At 44.6% G+C, this 18,466-nt stretch overlaps 1 protein-coding gene across 1 annotated transcript in view; it reads right to left on the bottom strand.

Moving 5' to 3' along the window:
• Positions 1-18,143, bottom strand: part of NABP1 (nucleic acid binding protein 1) — a 33,272-nt gene extending 15,129 nt beyond the window's left edge. Inside the window, exons 1-4 of the mRNA XM_077275376.1 lie at positions 17,659-18,143; positions 17,357-17,495; positions 8,513-8,584; positions 1,107-1,197 (exon numbers count right to left, since the gene is read on the bottom strand). Of these exons, the coding sequence (XP_077131491.1) occupies positions 1,107-1,197; positions 8,513-8,584; positions 17,357-17,495; positions 17,659-17,749 (393 nt within the window). The 5' untranslated portion in view covers positions 17,750-18,143. The remainder of the gene's footprint in view (positions 1-1,106; positions 1,198-8,512; positions 8,585-17,356; positions 17,496-17,658) is intronic.
• Between the last annotated feature and the right edge of the window lie 323 nt (positions 18,144-18,466).

Raw genomic sequence — 18,466 nt, 5'->3', positions numbered from 1 at the left:
TCATGAGAAAGGCGAGAGATCAGCCTAAAACTACACGGGGGGGGGGGGAAACTTGTTAATGATCTCAAGGCAGCTGGGGCCACATTCACCAAGAAACCATTGGTAACACATTAAGCTGGAAAGGTTTAAAATCCTGCAGTGACCCCCAGGTCCCCCTGCTCGAGAAGGCACATGTGCAGGCCCATTTGAAGTTTGCCAACGAACACCTGGATGATTCTGTGAGTGACTGGGAGAAGGTGCTGTGATCAGATGAGACAAATTGAGGTATTTGGCATTGACTCAACTCACCGTGTTAGGAGGAAGAGAAATGCTGCCTATGTCCCAAAGAACACCATCCCCACTGTCAAGCATGGAGGTGGAAACATTATGTTTTGAGGGCGTTTCTCTGCTAAAGGCACAGTACTACTTCACCGCATCAATGGGAGAATGGATGGAGCCATGTACCATAAAATCCTGAGTGACAGCCTCCGTCCCTCCGCCAGGACATTAAAAATGGGTTGTGGCTGGGTCTTCCAGCAAGACAATGACGCAAAACATACAGCCAAGGCAACAAAGGAGTGGCTCAAAAAGAAGCACATTAAGGTCATGGAGTGGCCTAGCCAGTCTCCAGACCTTAATCCCACAGAAAACTTAGGGAGGGAGTTGAAGCTCTGAGTTGACGAGCGACAGCCTCAAAATCTTAATGATTTAGAGATGATCTGCAAACAGGAGTGGACCAAAATTCCTCCTGATATGTGCGCAAACCTCATCAACTACAAAAAACATCCGACTGCTGTGTTTGCCAACAAGGGTTTTGCCACCAAGTATAAAGTCTTGTTTGCCAGTGGGATCAAATAATTATTTCTCACTGCAAAATGCAAATAAATTTATACAATGTGGTAATCTGGATTAAATTTTTTTATATTCTTTTAATGTCAAAATGAACCTACCCTTACAATTATAGACTATTCAAGTCTTTGTCAGTGGGCAAACTTACAAAATCAGCAAGGGATCAAATAATTATTTCCTGTAATTGACAAACTTCCAGTGATTTGGGCAACATGAAAACAGCTGACAAGTTCCCTTTTAAGGACTCATTTTATTTCTGCTTTTAAAAAACAACTTACGGATTTATTTGGATTGGCTTTCTGTTGTGGGTTGGTGAAGTCTGGATTGGGTTCACTAAAGTTTGGCACTTCTGAATACACCATACAAAACCTAGAGTTGGGAAAATGAGGGACATAAGGGGAAAAAGTGAACAAAACACATCTAAAAAGAGAATCCATCTCAAGCTCAGGGAACTGATCAATTATGAAGGAAACTTAAACTACCTAAGCTACGAGCAGGACATTCACCAAACCCACAAGACTAAACATTGAGGTTTTCCAGATTGCTTTATCATCTTATCCAAGGCATCATTCTTGGATTCTTACATGGGTTGTCCACTACTCGAACAATCCCTTCTCAATTTGTTTGCCTGCAGTAACATAACACTTACACTCCCCTCCGGCGTCGTTCCAACAGGGTCGGTGCTGGCTCTCCTGGGGACTGTGTGACATTGTTACGTTACGCAATCCCTGTATGTGTTGCGGCTATCAAACAGCAGCGAAACATGCAGCCGCGGGGATTCGACCATATTTTTCGAGCACGGCGAAGACCCTCAGTTAGCACCTGAACATGACCCTCTAACACCTTATGAGAGCATGTGTGCTCATCACTAGGAACAACTCCTTTAAATTTGTTATGAGTAGTGGATTGCTGCAAAAATGTGTAATTTTTTTTTTTTTTTCACAGCATAATTAAAGACCTGGAAAAAAATTCCTGCAGATTGAAGCAATATCCAGGAGTTAGAAATTCTATTGAGCAGCCCCTTAAGAAAAATTGCAAAAGATACTGCATGCTGTGTTTTGATAAAACCCCCCAAAAAACAGATTTTTACTATTGATGTTAATAATAATTTTTATAGAGCCACTTATTCCATGGTGCTTTACATGTGAAAAGAGGGGCATACATAGACAAGTACAATAAACATGAGCACACACAAGTACAGAATGAGGGAGGACCCTGCCCACGAGGGCTCACAGTGTACAGGGGATGAGTGAGGAATAGCTGGAAGTAAAGTTTTAGCACCTGCTCCCACTGCCAACTGGCATAACCCAATGCAATACAAGAACTAGCTAAACCACGTGGCCACAACACCAAAATGCAAATACATATATAGTTTCAGCCACTGAATTTGCAACTTCCATTTTTCTTATCAATCTTAAATACAATAAATCTACAAGTATCCTGCATGGGGTTTTGCATAGTTTACCCATGATGAGGTTTTTGGCCCAAAGTTATATTGCAGGGGTAGGAATTGTGTATTCGCAGCACATACAATATTTTTGCCTTGGTTTTTGGAATGATTTAAAGGGAATCTGTCACCACATTTGACCTAACTATTAATATAAACATACAGGTTATAGACTGCTGAAAAAAGAAAAAAACATTCCTCCTGTGTGCCTCATATCAGATGCCTTGTTGTGGAGAAGTCATCTTTTATCACTTTATACAAATGACCCCTTTTCCAGGCTCTGGGGAGAACACTGCCTTGGAAGATAACTCTGCCTCCAGAGATTATCCTACATGAAGGGGAGTTACCAGCGTGAGACAAGTAACCAACAAAGAACAGGAGAAGTTAAACTTGCCTTCTTACAGACATACTTTTGGCAGCTCCCTGAGCTCTGCTGTATTGTAACAATATTGCAACCCTGTCAGCCTTTGAGATGGAGGCTGAGAGGAACCTGCAGATGTGTCAGGTATAAATCACACAGCTCTGCACCGAGATCAGCCATTTTGCATCTCCTTTTCCATGTTGGTTACTTGCCTCACACTGGTAACTATCCTATATGTAAAATAAGCTCTGGAGGTAGAGTTATCTTCCAGGCAGCATCCTCTCAAGAGCCAGGAATGGGTCATTTATATAAAGTGATAAAAGATGATTTATCCACAACAAGGCATCTGATATGAGGCACACAGGGAGGACTGATTTCAGCAGTTTATAGCCTATATGCCAATATTAATAGTTTATGGCAAGTCAAATGTGGTGACATTCCCTTTAAGGAAAATTATAATCTTTTCTTCATCTTACAACAAGAAAAAAAAACAAAAAACAAACACGTAGGGATGACAAAATTGAACTAAAAGCATGTTCTTCTGCAAGCTTTCTATACATAGCGTTCTCTGACCTGAAAGGGAAACAATGTTCCAACAAACTAAGGCCTCTTTCACACTTCAATCTTTTTGTTTCAGTCAAAATCAGTCATTTTGTGAGAAATACTGATCCAGCGAATTTGCCCGCTGGACTTGTATTAGCGACGGATTACGGATGGCCTCCCGTTTCGTCCGTCGTGCGCTGGATCCGTCGGAATTTGTTTATCCGTCGTCTGGAGAGGACAGACAAAGTAACGCTTTTTGTCTGCGTCGAAAAGTCAGACAGCGACGGATCCAGCGGCGTCCATCGTTGGCTAGAATGGAAGCCTACTGGCGCAGGATCATCACTGTCCATCAAATGACGGAATCCAGCGACGGATTTCGGGTTTTGGTTTTATTCCCACACACGGAGCATGCTCCAAATCTGTATTTAGTAGCCAATTGGCCAGACAGCCCCAAATCTAAACCTGCCATGTGGCTTCATTCCTCAACGTGCCAGCAAGAAGCCTGCCAGCAACCTGCCTGCGAGCCAGCCAGCCAGAGTTCTGCCAGCCAGCAATCGGTCACTTGCTCTGCAACCTCTCAAAGATGGGGTGTTAAAACACTCAATTATAGGTTTCCATTATTTTCCAGTAGCCAATCACGTTTGGGAGCCTCTCATTTGGAGATATGAGAAAACGGATCCGTCGGAGAAAAAACAAACAAAAGAAATGGATGAAAAACCAGATCCGCTGTTTCAGTTTTTCATTATTTTTGACAGATCCGTCGCGACAACGGATTTTGACAGACGCCAGAAGACTGAAGTGTGAAAGAGGATTAAGCTGTGAAGTCAGCAAGCCAAACCTCCCACTGACTCCGACTCCCTAATACATGGCTAATGGTTAAGTGATACATTTACTTACTGTAGTAAAATGGTAACCTCAGGCTTGTCATCACCATCATGATACAATAGGTTTATTGGAATACAACTTTAGAACATAGTAACTAATTGTAAATATGCAGAAATGCACCATGCAGATTCATCTCAGGTAAAAGCTTGGATCAGGAACAGAACAGACATTTCAGAACTTTCCCAAATTCTTCTGAAAAATATTCTGCACATCCTGCACTGAACCCAATTTACTATATATTTTGGGAGTTGGTCCATTTTATACCAACTCCACCAAAATGGACTGACTCCACAGCCCTGCCCACAAAGCAAATATCCCAAAAGTAACAGCCTCGTCACCATGCCCGTCTTCTAGCTGATCCATCGCGGCCATTATCTGCCTAGCAAGGAGGTGGCTGTACCTTTTCACAGCCCTAGAGCGTGCACCCTTGGGTCAGGGGAGTGGGTGGTAGCTCCCATTGCGGTGGCCTGTGAATAGGGGGCTTTAGATTTCCATGCTGCTAGTCATGTCACATTAAACCAGAACAGTGAAGACAAGTTTGTTCTGAAAGACCATTAAACAGCCACACAACGGCAGGTGCAGATGCCACCTAGAATCAGCACCATAAAACCCTTGCCCACTTGTGAGGGATCATTGCCTGTATAGAAATCTGGACTTGTTGCAGGTGACCATGGACCAGACAGCAGTGATAACTATAGGTACTATGCTAAAAAAGGGGGACTTTAATGTATTGAGCTTTTCCATGCGCGGCTGTGCTCATCTAATATGACTGATCCCTACACAGCGAGCGGCTGGGAGAAAAACTGCAGGAAATAGCAAGATTAAATGCCCTTTAAGCAAAAGCAGTTCTTCCTCCCCAATCACAAACTCAATGGCAGTCAGCGACATATTGCAGACCTTTGCATGTAGTTTTCTACATCTCCCCTAAGCCAGAGAGCCAGGAGGCGCACAGCAGCTGCGTTCAATGTGTGCTTGTATAAGCAGTGTCCTCAGTGACAGCATGCAGTTCTGCACATTCACCACAGGGTGGAAGCAGCGGCAGCTAAACGGCTTATCTTATACTTTTCAATAAACTCCTGAAACTTGGTGCAGGGAAAGAGGCAGAAGGCAGTGCAACCTTTATACACAAGCAAGGGAGGCAACTTTTGCCATCACCGCTCTTGGAGTTCAGAAATAGTTAATGAAAACTCTGCACAGATCATGATTGAAAAGTAATGAGACCAGTATGCAAAATAAATCCTGCGTAGGTCATTACAGATGAATCAATAGACCCAAGCTCACCGCACTGCTTAGTTCCTAGGTTTTTATGGTACTACAAGTTTTTGTTTCATTCTGCCAGTTATCTAGGTCGTGCCGTGCAATCATGGAATGAGGGAGTAGGGTTACTGGGAGAACAAGAACAAGGTTTATATGAAAAAGAAATTAAATAAAGATTGAGAAGACCTCATGTAACAGTAAGGAGAGGAAGGGTATTTACTTAGTATTAAGGCTTGTCCAGATGAGTATAAATGTCTGTATGCAAAACAGGTAGCATACGGACAGCGGGACCAACACAAGTCAATGGTGGCGTCACATGAACCATCACATACGGGTACCATCCGTACGTCATACAGAACCATTACAATTATTAATATAGGAAACCATTTAGCCTTTATTATTCATTAAATTGTTCATGTGTAAAAACTGCAACAAAATCATGTGCAGATGAACATACGGATGCGATAAAGATATGAAAAAACAGATGTACATAACTAGATTGCTGAAGTCTTTTTGTTTTTTGTTAATTGTTTTTTGTTTTGTTTTGTTTTGTTTTTTACAAAACAGATTTTTACATCTATTCATGTGAAGCTGGCCTCATGAAATCACCGACTTACATATATTACATGTGATATGGCAGAGAGTTTCCCTGCAGCACATACACTTTTGCACACGGAGAAGTGACATTTTACTACAGCAGTCAGACCCTTATCAAGGCCGTTACCCAATCCTTCCACAGAGGCACTAGTGAAATTAGGAAGCATTGGCAGATGCTGAACCTTAGATTTCTGACCACTAGAAGCCACTTGAATTGAGAGCACAGAATCACACACAATGGGCGTTTCAGTGAACAGTCCATCTAGCCACTTTACAGTATTGCAGTATGTGAACTTTTTCAACACGGTCAAATGAAACTGTTTATCTAAAATACCAAAAGCACATGTATGGCCTACATCATGGGCACATCAGATGATTTACAGGCACACCCCACTGATAGAACCCATAAACATCCTGTGTATAGAGCATAAAGGCAGTCTGTCGCCTCAACACACCATTCACCAGCAGATAAAATGCTGCCTGGCCAGCTTACTGAAAGTATGGCTACCGAGACACAAACTTAGTCTCTCAGGAGCCGCCAGCTTTCAGTCATGGGGCATGCGTGACAGGCCATGCTTACAGCCACCACTCACAGGACAGTGAGCGCTGACTGGAGATGCCTGTCCCCATTACTGAAAGCCAGGAACTCCAGGGAGAAAACAGGTTTGTTTTCTCCAGATGGCCACACCCTTTGTAGGGCCACATTGTAAGGTTAGGGTAACATGAGGGTATCTATCACTATATATCTATATAATGGGTGTATACATTATGTGTGTACACACACACACATTTTTCATCCAGAAAAGTCAGACACTTTATTTTATCTCTTGTTGTGCCTATGCAATCAGTTTTTTGCGCAGCAGTAGGTGATCAAGTACAGAACCATTTACAGTTACAGAATTGCACTGTAGTCCGTAAAAATTGGATGCTATTCTGTGGCTCCGTATGGCTTGATTTTTTTTTTCCCCTCAAACTCAGACTTGAATGGGAGAGTCTCAGATTTCCTGAGTAAAGCTATGTTCACATCTTCAGTATTTGCCCTCATCATCTCTCGTCTTGACTACTGCAACCTCCTGCTCTGTGGCCTCCCCTCAAACACTCTCGCACCCCTCCAATCTATTCTAAACTCTGCTGCCCGACTAATCCACCTGTCCCCCCGCTATTCTCCGACCTCTCCCCTCTGTCAATCCCTTCACTGGCTCCCCATTGCCCAGAGACTCCAGTACAAAACCCTAACCATGACGTACAAAGCCATCCACAACCTGTCTCCTCCTTACATCTGTGACCTCATCTCCCGGTACTTTCCTACACGCAACCTCCGATCCTCACAAGATCTCCTTCTCTACTCCCCTCTTATCTCCTCTTCCCACAATCGTATACAAGATTTCTCTCGCGTATCACCCCTACTCTGGAACCCTCTACCACAACACATCAGACTCTCGCCCACCATCGAAACCTTCAAAAAGAATCTGAAGACCCACCTCTTCCGACAAGCCTACAACCTGCAGTAACCACCGATCGACCAAACCGCTGCATGACCAGCTCTACCCTCACCTACTGTATTCTCACCCATCCCTTGTAGATTGTGAGCCCTCGCGGGCAGGGTCCTCTCTCCTCCTGTACCAGTTATGACTTGTATTGTTCAAGATTATTGTACTTGTTTTTATTATGTATACCCCTCCTCACTTGTAAAGCGCCATGGAATAAATGGCGCTATAACAATAAATAATAATAATAATAATAAATAATAATATTTGGTCAGTATCTTACCTCAGTATTTATAAGCCAAATCTAGGAGTGGAATAATGAGAGGAAAGATGTAATAGAAACACGTCACCACTTCTGCATTTATCACCCACTCCTGGTTTTGGCTTACAAATACTGAGGTAAAATACTGACCAAATACCTGCCAAATATGCTGCGGTTCATTCATCTGCACTGCCTCATTGAATAACATTGCACTTGGACCAATCCGTTTTTCTAGTAAACAGATCTCTCATCCGAATTATATGGTCATGTGCACAAGGCTCTTAAGTGGATCACCTGCAGTCTAATGCCATATCTGCAGCAAAATAGTAGGTTTTGTAAAGTGACATGTTCCCTTTTAAAAAGTATACATACGCTATACACTTGCTTGGTTATTTCTGAGTGAAGAGAGCCGTGCGTATATGCAGCCCGTTCTTTTTCCCCCATGGAGTTAATGGACAGTGGCCAGATCACAAGGCAGGTGGGGGGTCCAGAGACCCCTATTCTGCTCCCCAGCGGGACCTGCACTGCATTTCCTGCACATGTGTCAGAATTGAGAAGAACTTTTTCTGTTCCCATCTTACACCGAGTGTTAATTTCCATGTGCAATACAAGTTACTATAATGGATGATAAAGCAATCATAAAAGGTTCTCTGATCGGAGCACATCAATGCAACGTATCAAACTCGCTTATGTGTGTATAAAAGAAAGAAAAAAGGATCATGGAAGAATATGAGGCACTTGTACCAAAACACTAGAGAAACACTGGAGTTTCTAGCTCGGCTGGGGGCAGAACAGAGAAAGCCTCAGTGAGGGCACCAGGCGAGGAGGACAAGCGCGGTACTTACTCTCCGATCTTCTGCAGCTCCCCTCCTCGGCCGCTGTACAGTGTTAAACAGCCTTTCCACAAGGAAGCATACCTGAAAAACAGAAAGGTTAAATCTTTAGGCTCACGGACAGCTGTTAAAACCAGAAACTAATACCCGTACATCCTTGTAAATTTGTAAATACCAACACCTGTATTGGATCCCATTTCTAAAAGGGACTTTCTTACTTTGTCGTAAGTGGACACCAGCCGGGTCTTGTTCTGACACAATAGCAATGTCTGGAGGGCTCGAGCACTAACGGCGCTGCTTCTTATCACTCATCATAAGCAGTTTGTTATGGGCAAAGTGCACGGGTTTGTCTGACCAAATATCTCCCCTGCCATGAAAGGACACGGAGAAGAAGTACACGTTACAGGACTCCGATGTCCTACAGTCACATGATGGCCACAAGCCATGTGCAGGGTGCAGGACAGAGGCAGGGGCTGTGAACAGCACAGATCAGCAGGGACGGCATCTACTACCACAAGCTGGAGACTGCACGGCAGCCGGCCCACCCTGGGCATATTTACAAGTCATCAATGGAAGCCAAGACCAGTTAGGGACAACTAGTGTTACTGGAAACATGCCAAAACACTAAGTGGCATTCTCATATCTGGAAAAAAATAAAAAACAAAATGGTGGCAAAAAACAGAATGATTTGATGTAAATTTGCTGCTGTGGATTTCTCTGCAACCCTAGACAGAATTTAGTTAAATCTTTGGAAATGTCTGCAATACACGCACAGAAAATAATTTACGGGAATCAGCATGCCATTGTCATACTTTATTAAATTGGTGGTGAAGAGCCTTCTTCAGATTCATACTTGGCCATTCCCAATAAATCACCCTAAAGGGAACCTCACAGCAGGATTTACCCCTATTAGCCAATTACAGCACTGCATTTGTCATTTAACACTGATTTCTAGCAAACGATGAGGTTTATTTCTTTTATTCACTTCTATAGCGCCACTAATTCCACAGCGCTTTACAGACATCATCGCTGTCCCCATGGGGCTCAATCGAGATTCCCCATCAGGATGTCTTTCAGGGAAAGATGCCAGTGTAATGGTAAAAATCAGCTTTTTAATCTTGCGTTCCTGCATATTGTAATTAGATTGACCAGTTGCTGATCTCTCGCCCACAGAGGCGTGGTTTTAGTGTCCGTAGTGCCCCGTCTCCCTGCTTCCCAAATACCACGAGGGCCATTCTGCCTTTGGGCATGCAGTGATCTGACATTGTGGCACTGTGCAGGGTCTGATGGGCTGAGTGCTTCCCTCTGCGATCGGCCTGCAGAGGGTCACTGTCCAAGCCACTAACCCTGGCTCCACAGCATAGCACATCAGTAGCCTATATTGCAGAGGGAATCGCTCGCTAGTCTGCAGTGTGACACCAGGACTGTGCATACCCAGTGTCATGGTGGCCGCCGGGCATTTCTGTGATTCAGGAAGCATTGAGGATGCGGAGGGGCATAGGGCTCACCTGTCCAACAGCAACACCAGATTACAATCGTGATTTTACCATTATGCTGGAAACTTTCCCTTATATCAGTGTTACATGATGAAAGCAGCCCAGTAATTATTTAATAGGGGTAAATTGTGCTCTCCGATTCTCTAAACACAGATGTGTCCAGATGTACACCTGTCACACATACCGTATAGCGCACAGTACAGTTTAACACTTTGCCTGCATCACTAGCTCCAAAAGTAACTCCGAAGACATATTCATGCCATATCCTCACTAAGAAAAGTACATGCAGCCCGCCAGCCATACCGGCCTCTGGAGTAACACAGGCTCCTCTTCACTGATTGTCTTACAGCTCAGCATTGAACAATAAGTCATTCTTCTGTGCAGACCGTGCGCTTAGCTTGCACTGTGAAACATGTACTAACTCATGCCAGGCTGCCATAATAGGCGAGCCAGAGAACATCGCTCACCATGTTTGCTTATGTTAACACTAAAAGGAAGCAATTGTGCTAGATCCTGTTTAGATGCACATCAGCAACCACCGGCTGCAACCACCGGCCCGGCAGTGATCACATGCAATACTCTCCCACGTGTATCACTCAGCTAGCCGGTCATGTTAGACGTGTGGTCTCCTGTTAGTGGGATATATTCTACAGCAGATTATCACATGATAGATCAATTACTGGGACGTCACCTAGTAGAACTAGTATTAATTTTAAGGTGACCTTCGCCCCCCTAGTAAAACTTGTATTAATTTTAAGGTGACCTTCACCCACGGTTTTATTAGGTCTCCTGACCACCCAGATAAAGGAAATCTGAGACAAAACAGTGACGAAAAACAAAAAAAATAGATTTTTTTTGTGTGTATGAGAATCTGATGGCTTACTGAGGACTGAGTGGTAGTATTAAAACGCTGAAATATAAAAGCCACAGCAGCTTAGCCACAAAGTGTTAGCCCTGAGCAACTCCACTCTGACGGTAGCTGGTCTAAGTCGCACAGTGCATAAAGTCATTCATGTTTTGAGGTCTCCAACGGCAATGGTCCAAACCTCCTCTGCATTAGCATCAGTACAAAAATGGTGCATCATGAACTTCTTGGCAAAGTATCCATGGCCAAGCAATTGCAAGCCTTACACCACAGTGTCAGATGGAATAGTGTAAAGCCGCCACTACGAGATCTTGGAGCAATGGAAACGTGTTCTTCTGGATGAATGGGCAAAACTTCCCACAGATGAAGAGGAGAAGTCTTTTCGAGAATGTTCCCAGAAGAGCACAAGTTGTCTTGGCTGCAGAGCATGGTGGGGCCTCCATCTCCATGTTAATGACTATGGATGCAAATTGGGATGTCAAAAGCTCCTGTAGGTGTAATGGGCAGGTGACCAATACATGTGTCCATAGAGTGTACACATACAGCGGTCCTCCTTTATGTTAGGACAGCTCAGCCACAAGAGGATCGGAGAAGTATACATGAGGGAATGGCCATCTGTGCAGTGTTCTCCCATACACGAGTAGTCACCCAGCAGATCCTGATACGTCAGTGGTTGTTAGAGCCAGTCTATTAAACCGAGCTTTCCTTCACATGATTCATGCTGCACAAGAAGCTGACTTCATAGGAAAATACCTTGGGGAAATTTATGGAAATTGGCATCCTAGTAACTGCAAGCAGAGCTGTAAAATCATGGCAGCACAATATCAATTTCCAGAATATAAAAATAATGATAATATTAAAGGGTTGTGTGGTAAAAAGAAGAAACCCGCACTGATTGGCAAAATGGACACTTTTATCCCTATTAGAATGGAGCGGTGGGGCACAGGCCTGGACGCTGCGGGCCCCATGCAGTCTCTAGGGGCCTGAGGAGTGTCACACGCTTCTTCCCAGAAGCCCCCTAGTGGTTGAATGCAGCAACAGTCAGGCACTATTCTAGAAGTGCCCATTCTGCCAATCGGTGCGGATCCCACAAGTCAAACCATCACTGATTAATAAGTCACCTCTCATTTTCAGACCCCTTGTCTGTCCAATTTCTATAAACATGTCTCCTAATAACTATAAGCGAGCTAAATCCTCCCATGTTTAGGGTAAGCAAGAACATCATTAGTATCCAGGACAGCAGCAGGAGAATTCTCTGCACTCATCCATTTACAGGCACGACCAATTGATAAAGGGATAGGGCAATAGAGGGAATACACATTCCCCAATGGATCAGAGTCCATGCACCTGGCATGGTGGAGTATGGAGAGTCACTACAGAAGCAGCGGTACTGTGTGCCACTGTGCAGAACCCCCTTACAAGCTGTACTCTCTCCTAGGAGCCTGGTGCAATGAACGTGGAACTGTTACCCTTGACAAGCAATCGGGTAGCCATATTGTTCTCCCTCAAGAGCCCCTGAAAAATTACAGGTGAAACTTGATTGGTGGCAATGGACAATTGCAGCAACGTTCATAGGGTAGAAGGCCTGCATAATAGGACATGGGATGGAACGACAAACCCTAGAGACTGCACGCTTCCATATAAAACAGGGCTATAACAGCTGTATGTATGTATGTATGTATGTATGTATGTATGTATGTATGTATGTATGTATGTATGTATGCATGTATGTGCACGATCTCTGCTGTAGAGATAGTAATTCTCATAGCATTATGTTTACAGGGACTCCTATGGTAAAAACTACAGCAAGGAACAAAGTCCCATAATGCCCTCACCCCATGCTATAATTTCAGCACAGACAGCTAGGTAGCCGCACACCCATGTTCAGTGCTTGAGGTCAGCCACCATCACTGGTCTAACACTTACTGTGTGTGACCACAGGGACCATCACTACTTCAAGCACACTATCCACTTGCCATGATTTCTAGTACTAAGCAGGAGATTAATTATGCATAGAACCCAATTTTTTATTAGGAAAAAAAAAAAATCCTAAAGACCACTTAGTTAGAACCCCAAGCTTCTATCAGTTCCCTCATAAAGGGGTTTTCCACTTTTCTAATAGTGAAACTCAAACAATCCCTGCTATATAGAAAAATAAAGCCAATTACCAGCCTCTGCCGTGCCACACTGCTGCTATAGCCTCTGCGATAGCTGCTGCTGTAAACTAACCTTACACATCACCACTGCAGCCAATCAATGGGCAGCAGCGGCACAGGGAAGAAGAGTACCATCTGGCTTTCTTATAGTACATTCCTGGAATCGTTTGGGGGTCCACGATAACTAAGCTACACCCAAAATATATGCAAAGGAAAAAGGATTTCCAATGTATTTTCACCTACAAACTTGGGCTCCATTCTCATGATGCTTCCGCCTCTTTTCCTGGCTCCATCAGGGGCACCCACCTGAGTTTTGGACGTGTTGTTTATTTGCACCTGAAGGCCAGTGGAGTGGGATTCAAGTGGAACCACGACAGAGCCAGTCACAACTCCAAAGTCTGCAATTTTGGATGTCATTTTTAGTTTTTTCTGGTGGAGTCTGCCTTTTATGCCAGACACAGTAGCGTGGACTAGTGTGCTAATGTTTCCAGAATAAAACAATGTCAGAAAAAAAAAAAGAGCAGACACTGGATCCAGTTTGCCTCATATGACCGAACCTGATGGGACAGCAAATGAGGCAGAGACACAGGGGTCAACACATCAAGGTGTATAAAACAAAAAACTGGAGTAAAACACTTCAGGTGTGCAAATTTTCTCAATTTTACAGAGATATGCAAAAATTTGGACTTGGAGTTTTCTTCTGCAGGAGAAGGTGGAGCATGGGCGGACAGAGGCATGGCAACACCCACAAGTCTAATTCATGACCCGACATGGCGTAACATGTGCTGGAAATCTTACTCCAGTCTCTGCCTGATGCACGCCACATGTAAAGATGTGCCCAATTCATTAAGGGGAATGTGCCTCTTAATGAATCAGGCTCCTCTTACTACACCTCGCCCCGTCATTAAAGAAGTTATTCAGTACTTTAACATTGATTGGCTAGGATAGGTCATTAATGTCTGATTATAGGGGGGTTGGCCACACCCAGCACTCCTGCCGAACAGCTGTGTCGTCCGGTACGGACCAGTTTCGGAGTTGCACAGCGCAGCCGCGGGTGAGTAGTGTACATCCGCCCCCTATTGTTTTAGATTGGGGGCGGATGTGCAGTACCTGGCCACGACCACTACACAGTAAACACAGCTACACAATGCAGCTCCATCACTGACTGGTCCATTTCAGCAGCCTTCAAAAACGTGTCGCACCTCCATTGATTGACCTATTCTAAGGATTACCCATCAATGTTAAAGTAGTGGACAATCTTTTTAAGGCTGAAATGTACAACACCAGTCTTAAAGGAGTTGTCTAGTCTTAACATACAAGTCTGCAGTCACTCCATGCGACTGCAGGCTTGCGAGTCCTCACATTGCACGCACTTCGAGGATTTTCCCGTGCCGGGAGCGGGCGGTCAGGAGACTGCAAGTATTGCAGTTTGCATACTTCCGTTCACATACAGACTAGACTGTTTCCATCCTCGCTCAATACACTTGCATTGAGCGAGGCTGTGCCCATCTAGGTGGCATGTGACTGAATGTCTGGAAATTGTATACTTGCAGTAATGCGCCCACCGCTTCCTGAGCCACAGAATCCTCATAGCATGCTCAATGTGGGGATTCACAAGTCTGTGCTCACATAAAGGTGACTGCAGACTTGTAGCTTAAGAACAGACAACCCCTTTAATATATAGAGCCCATAATGTGAATTTAGTCTAATATGGTTCAAATAGGCCAAGTGCTAGACACAACAGCTTTTCCTGTATCAGCACATGACAGACCCATTGTGACAAGGGGGCCGGCTGACTCCCTGCTCATTTCTACAGCTATGGCAGCCCACTTTAAGTGCATGTATCAGATATGACAGAAGGGACGCGTCTCAACCACTGATATAAGCAGTCATCCAGCTCCCTTCAAGAACACAGGACATGGTTAACTGGGTCCATCAGCAGCAAAAGTGACGATGCCAGCACCATGAAGAAGCATCTGCTGGAGAATCAGGCACCTAGTCTACCCTAGTCTAAATTGGTAGGTTATTAGTGATGAGCGAGTATACTCGTTGCTCGGGTGACCTCCAAGTATTTGTAAGTGCTCGGAGATTTAGTTTTCCACGCCTCAGCTGATTTACAGCTTGAATACACGTGGGGATTCCCTAGCAACCAGGCAACCCCCACATGTATTCAGCCTGGCTAGTAGCTGTAAATCATGCAGCTGCGTCAACAAAAACGAAATCTCCAAGCACTCACAAATACTCGGAGACCACCTGAGCAACGAGTATACTCGCTCATCACTATAGGTTATACAGCTCAGTCAAGTCAGCCTTCACAGTCCAGGCGATTCCTGTACTGGAAAACCCAGTCCTGGTGAGATCCGTGGTCCGTGTCTGACATCAGCGTGACCTTGTGGTGTCAGTGCGACACATATGGAATGAAATGCAGGCTAGAAATTAAGAGTTTTAAGTATTAAAGATGCTCAAAGATATAGATAGCAATAAGGAACTAAATAGAAATACGTCAGTGTGATTTCTAATCAGTGCTTTACCTTTTTCTGTACTTGTATTTATTGTTTAAATAAAATGGTGCGAGATCCCCCTTAATTTTCATACCCAGCTGAGGGAAAGCAGACAGCTAATGGCTGATGTTAACATTCTGGGAAGGGGCCAATAGCCATAAAGGTTCCCAGGGTATTAATATCAGCTCACAGCCGTTTACTTAGCCTTTACTGGTTATTAAAGGAGGTACCCCTCCCCCTCTCCAAAAAAAAAAAAAAGTTACATGAGGTCCCCTCTATATTTTCTAATCAGCAAAGACTAAACAGAAAGCTGCGAGCGGATATTAATAGCATTGGAAGAGGCCATTGATATTGACCCCTCCAAACTAAGAACATCAGCCCTCAGCCACCCCAGAAATTATGCATCCATTAGATGCGCCAAATCTGGCGCTTAGCCTCCGCTCTTCCCACTTGCCCTGGTGTGGTGGCAAGTGGGGTAATAGTTGTGGGGTTGATGTCAGCTGTTAAGTGATGATTGCTGGCATCAAACCAAGGGGTTAGTAATGGAGAGGTGTCTATAAGAAACCCCCATTACTAACCCCATAATCAAATTTAACAAAGACACAGTAAAGTCCTTTATTTGAAATAAACACTCCCCAACCCTCTTTTAGCCATCTATTTAACAAAAAATAAAAAAAGCAAAGTTATACTCACCTTTCCGCCGACAATCCACTAATGCCAATGTCCCACGATGATCTGGATGGTTTGACGAGTGGTCACATCACTGAGCTGAGCATGAGAACATGGTTGCATGTGACCAGTGGTGATGTCATTAAGGTCACCGCTGGTCACACAGCCACGTTCTCATGATCAGCTCAGTGTGTTCCAGCTGGCGTGGAGAGCAGTGACATCACTGATATGATCGATCACCAAGCCATCTGAATCGTCGTGGGACATAGGCATTAATGGATTATCGGTAGAAAGGAGAGTATAACTTGGCCTTAGTTTTAGGTCAATAAATGGGTGTAGAGAGTGGGGAGTTTTTATTTCAATTAAAGGACTTTACTTGGTCTTTATTAAATTTGACTATGGGGTTAGTAATGGGGGGGTATCTTATAGATGCCTGTCCATTACTAACCCCTGAGCTTGATGTCAGCAAACACAAAAGAGCTGACATCAAGCCCACAACTATTACCCCACTTGCCACTGCACGTGGGAAGCACGGAGACTAAGAGCCAAAATTGGCACATCTAATGGATGCGCCATTTCTCGGGTGGAGAACGGCTGATGTTTTAGTCTGGGAGGGGACAAATATCCATGGCCCCTTCCTAGGCTATTAATATCAGCCTGCAGCTGTCTGTTTAACCCTTGCTGGTTAGTAACTAGAGGGGGGACCCCACGTCTTTTTTGATCTCCCCTATAATAACCAGTAGAGGCTAAGCAAACAGCTTTGAGCTGATGTTAATAGACCGGAAAGCTTCATTTTGTTAAATTATTAATTTAATACACTGACTCCAACTCCCATCCGTGTCATCAGTGTGCAGCACGCATATTGTCCGTGATGCGTGAAAAAAAAAACAAAAAAAAAAAAAAACACACGTATGCAGGTTTTTCACACAGACACGAGATCTGGGTGGAAAAACCTGACATGAGTGCACCACCACTGAACACAATGGGTGTGCGTGTGTCCGTATTAGCTGTCCTTAAAAAACGGACGTGTGAGTGGGCCCGAACGCAGATGTCTAGATGCTTTGCCTTGACAGCCCCTCCAGTTTCCCCATGAATGTAGGTGTCAGGGGCCACATCGGAGGCGCACACGTCCATCAGCAGCCCGTGACCGCCTAGTCATTATAACATACCCTCTTGTTAAGCGAATTATGTCTCCTGGCTGAATAAGGCTTCCAATTTCATCCCACACTGAGACTGTGATGCTGCCCGTTTTATCTGCCACCTTGCAGGACCTCACTTCATGCCCATCTTTAGTTTTTGTAACTCTGCCTGTGTGAGAAATTGAAATGGGAAACAAAACTGGAATTTAGTCATGAAAAAGAGACAATTGCGATCACCCAGAGGTGACCTGCGGTAATATCAGGGCACAACAGCCGGCGGCGCCACGTGTCGCCCCGCACTTGGGGCATGCTCAGCCCCGCTGCCCACTTACCTATCTCCAGGACAATAAAGATGACATTTAAGTTTTTCTGGCCGGTCTTAATGTCCTTAATGGACACGTATGAGTCGTTTGGCACGTTCATGGTGATTTATGAGCAGCACAAAGCATTACTTATGGGAGCAGCTCTGCTGACAAACGCACTGTCTGCACGTGGAGCTGGGACCCTCCCGCCGCGGACCACAGGGGCTGATCTGCCACCACAAAAAGGACGAAAAGTCCGGGCAAAAAAGCCTCCAGCATACAGGTCAGGAATACTCCGAGGAGCACACTGCTGCCCCTAGCGGCACAGCTCGGTCAGCGCTCGTCGCAGCAGTAAGGGTCCCCTAGAAGAGCGACAAAGTCGGGCTGATGCCGTTAGCACAAGCGGCTAACGTCGCACGTGTGCCCCTGCCGATGTTTTGTGCCCTCTAAACCTGTTCTATTGCTAACACAACCTCACACGCAACCTCCTCACTCCGCGCCACACAAATGTCTGCAAACGTGTGCGGCGCAACCTCCTTTTTATATGTGGGTTGGACCATTGCAACACTTCGGAGGAGGAAATATTGTGCGAGAATTCTGTGTTTTCGCGGGTATCTTTAACTCGTATTAAACAGAACTATTCGCCTTCCTGTATTAATATTTGGTTCATCGCTATTTATATCATTGTAACACTTTGACAAGCAGCATTTTCATGACTGGAGCGATAGGCGCGGCGGGCGGGCGAATGGAACAGTCCCGGCATCTGCCTGTTCTGTTCTAACGAGTGTACTGAAATCCTTCAGTCTGATTGGTTAGTCGGCGGCAAAGAGGCGTGGCT

Source organism: Ranitomeya variabilis, chromosome 7 (assembly GCF_051348905.1).
Source record: "Ranitomeya variabilis isolate aRanVar5 chromosome 7, aRanVar5.hap1, whole genome shotgun sequence".
Classification (NCBI taxonomy): Eukaryota; Metazoa; Chordata; class Amphibia; order Anura; family Dendrobatidae; genus Ranitomeya; species Ranitomeya variabilis.
The sequence above is the reverse complement of the archived record's forward strand: the minus strand, read 5'-3'. Positions and strand labels throughout refer to the sequence as shown.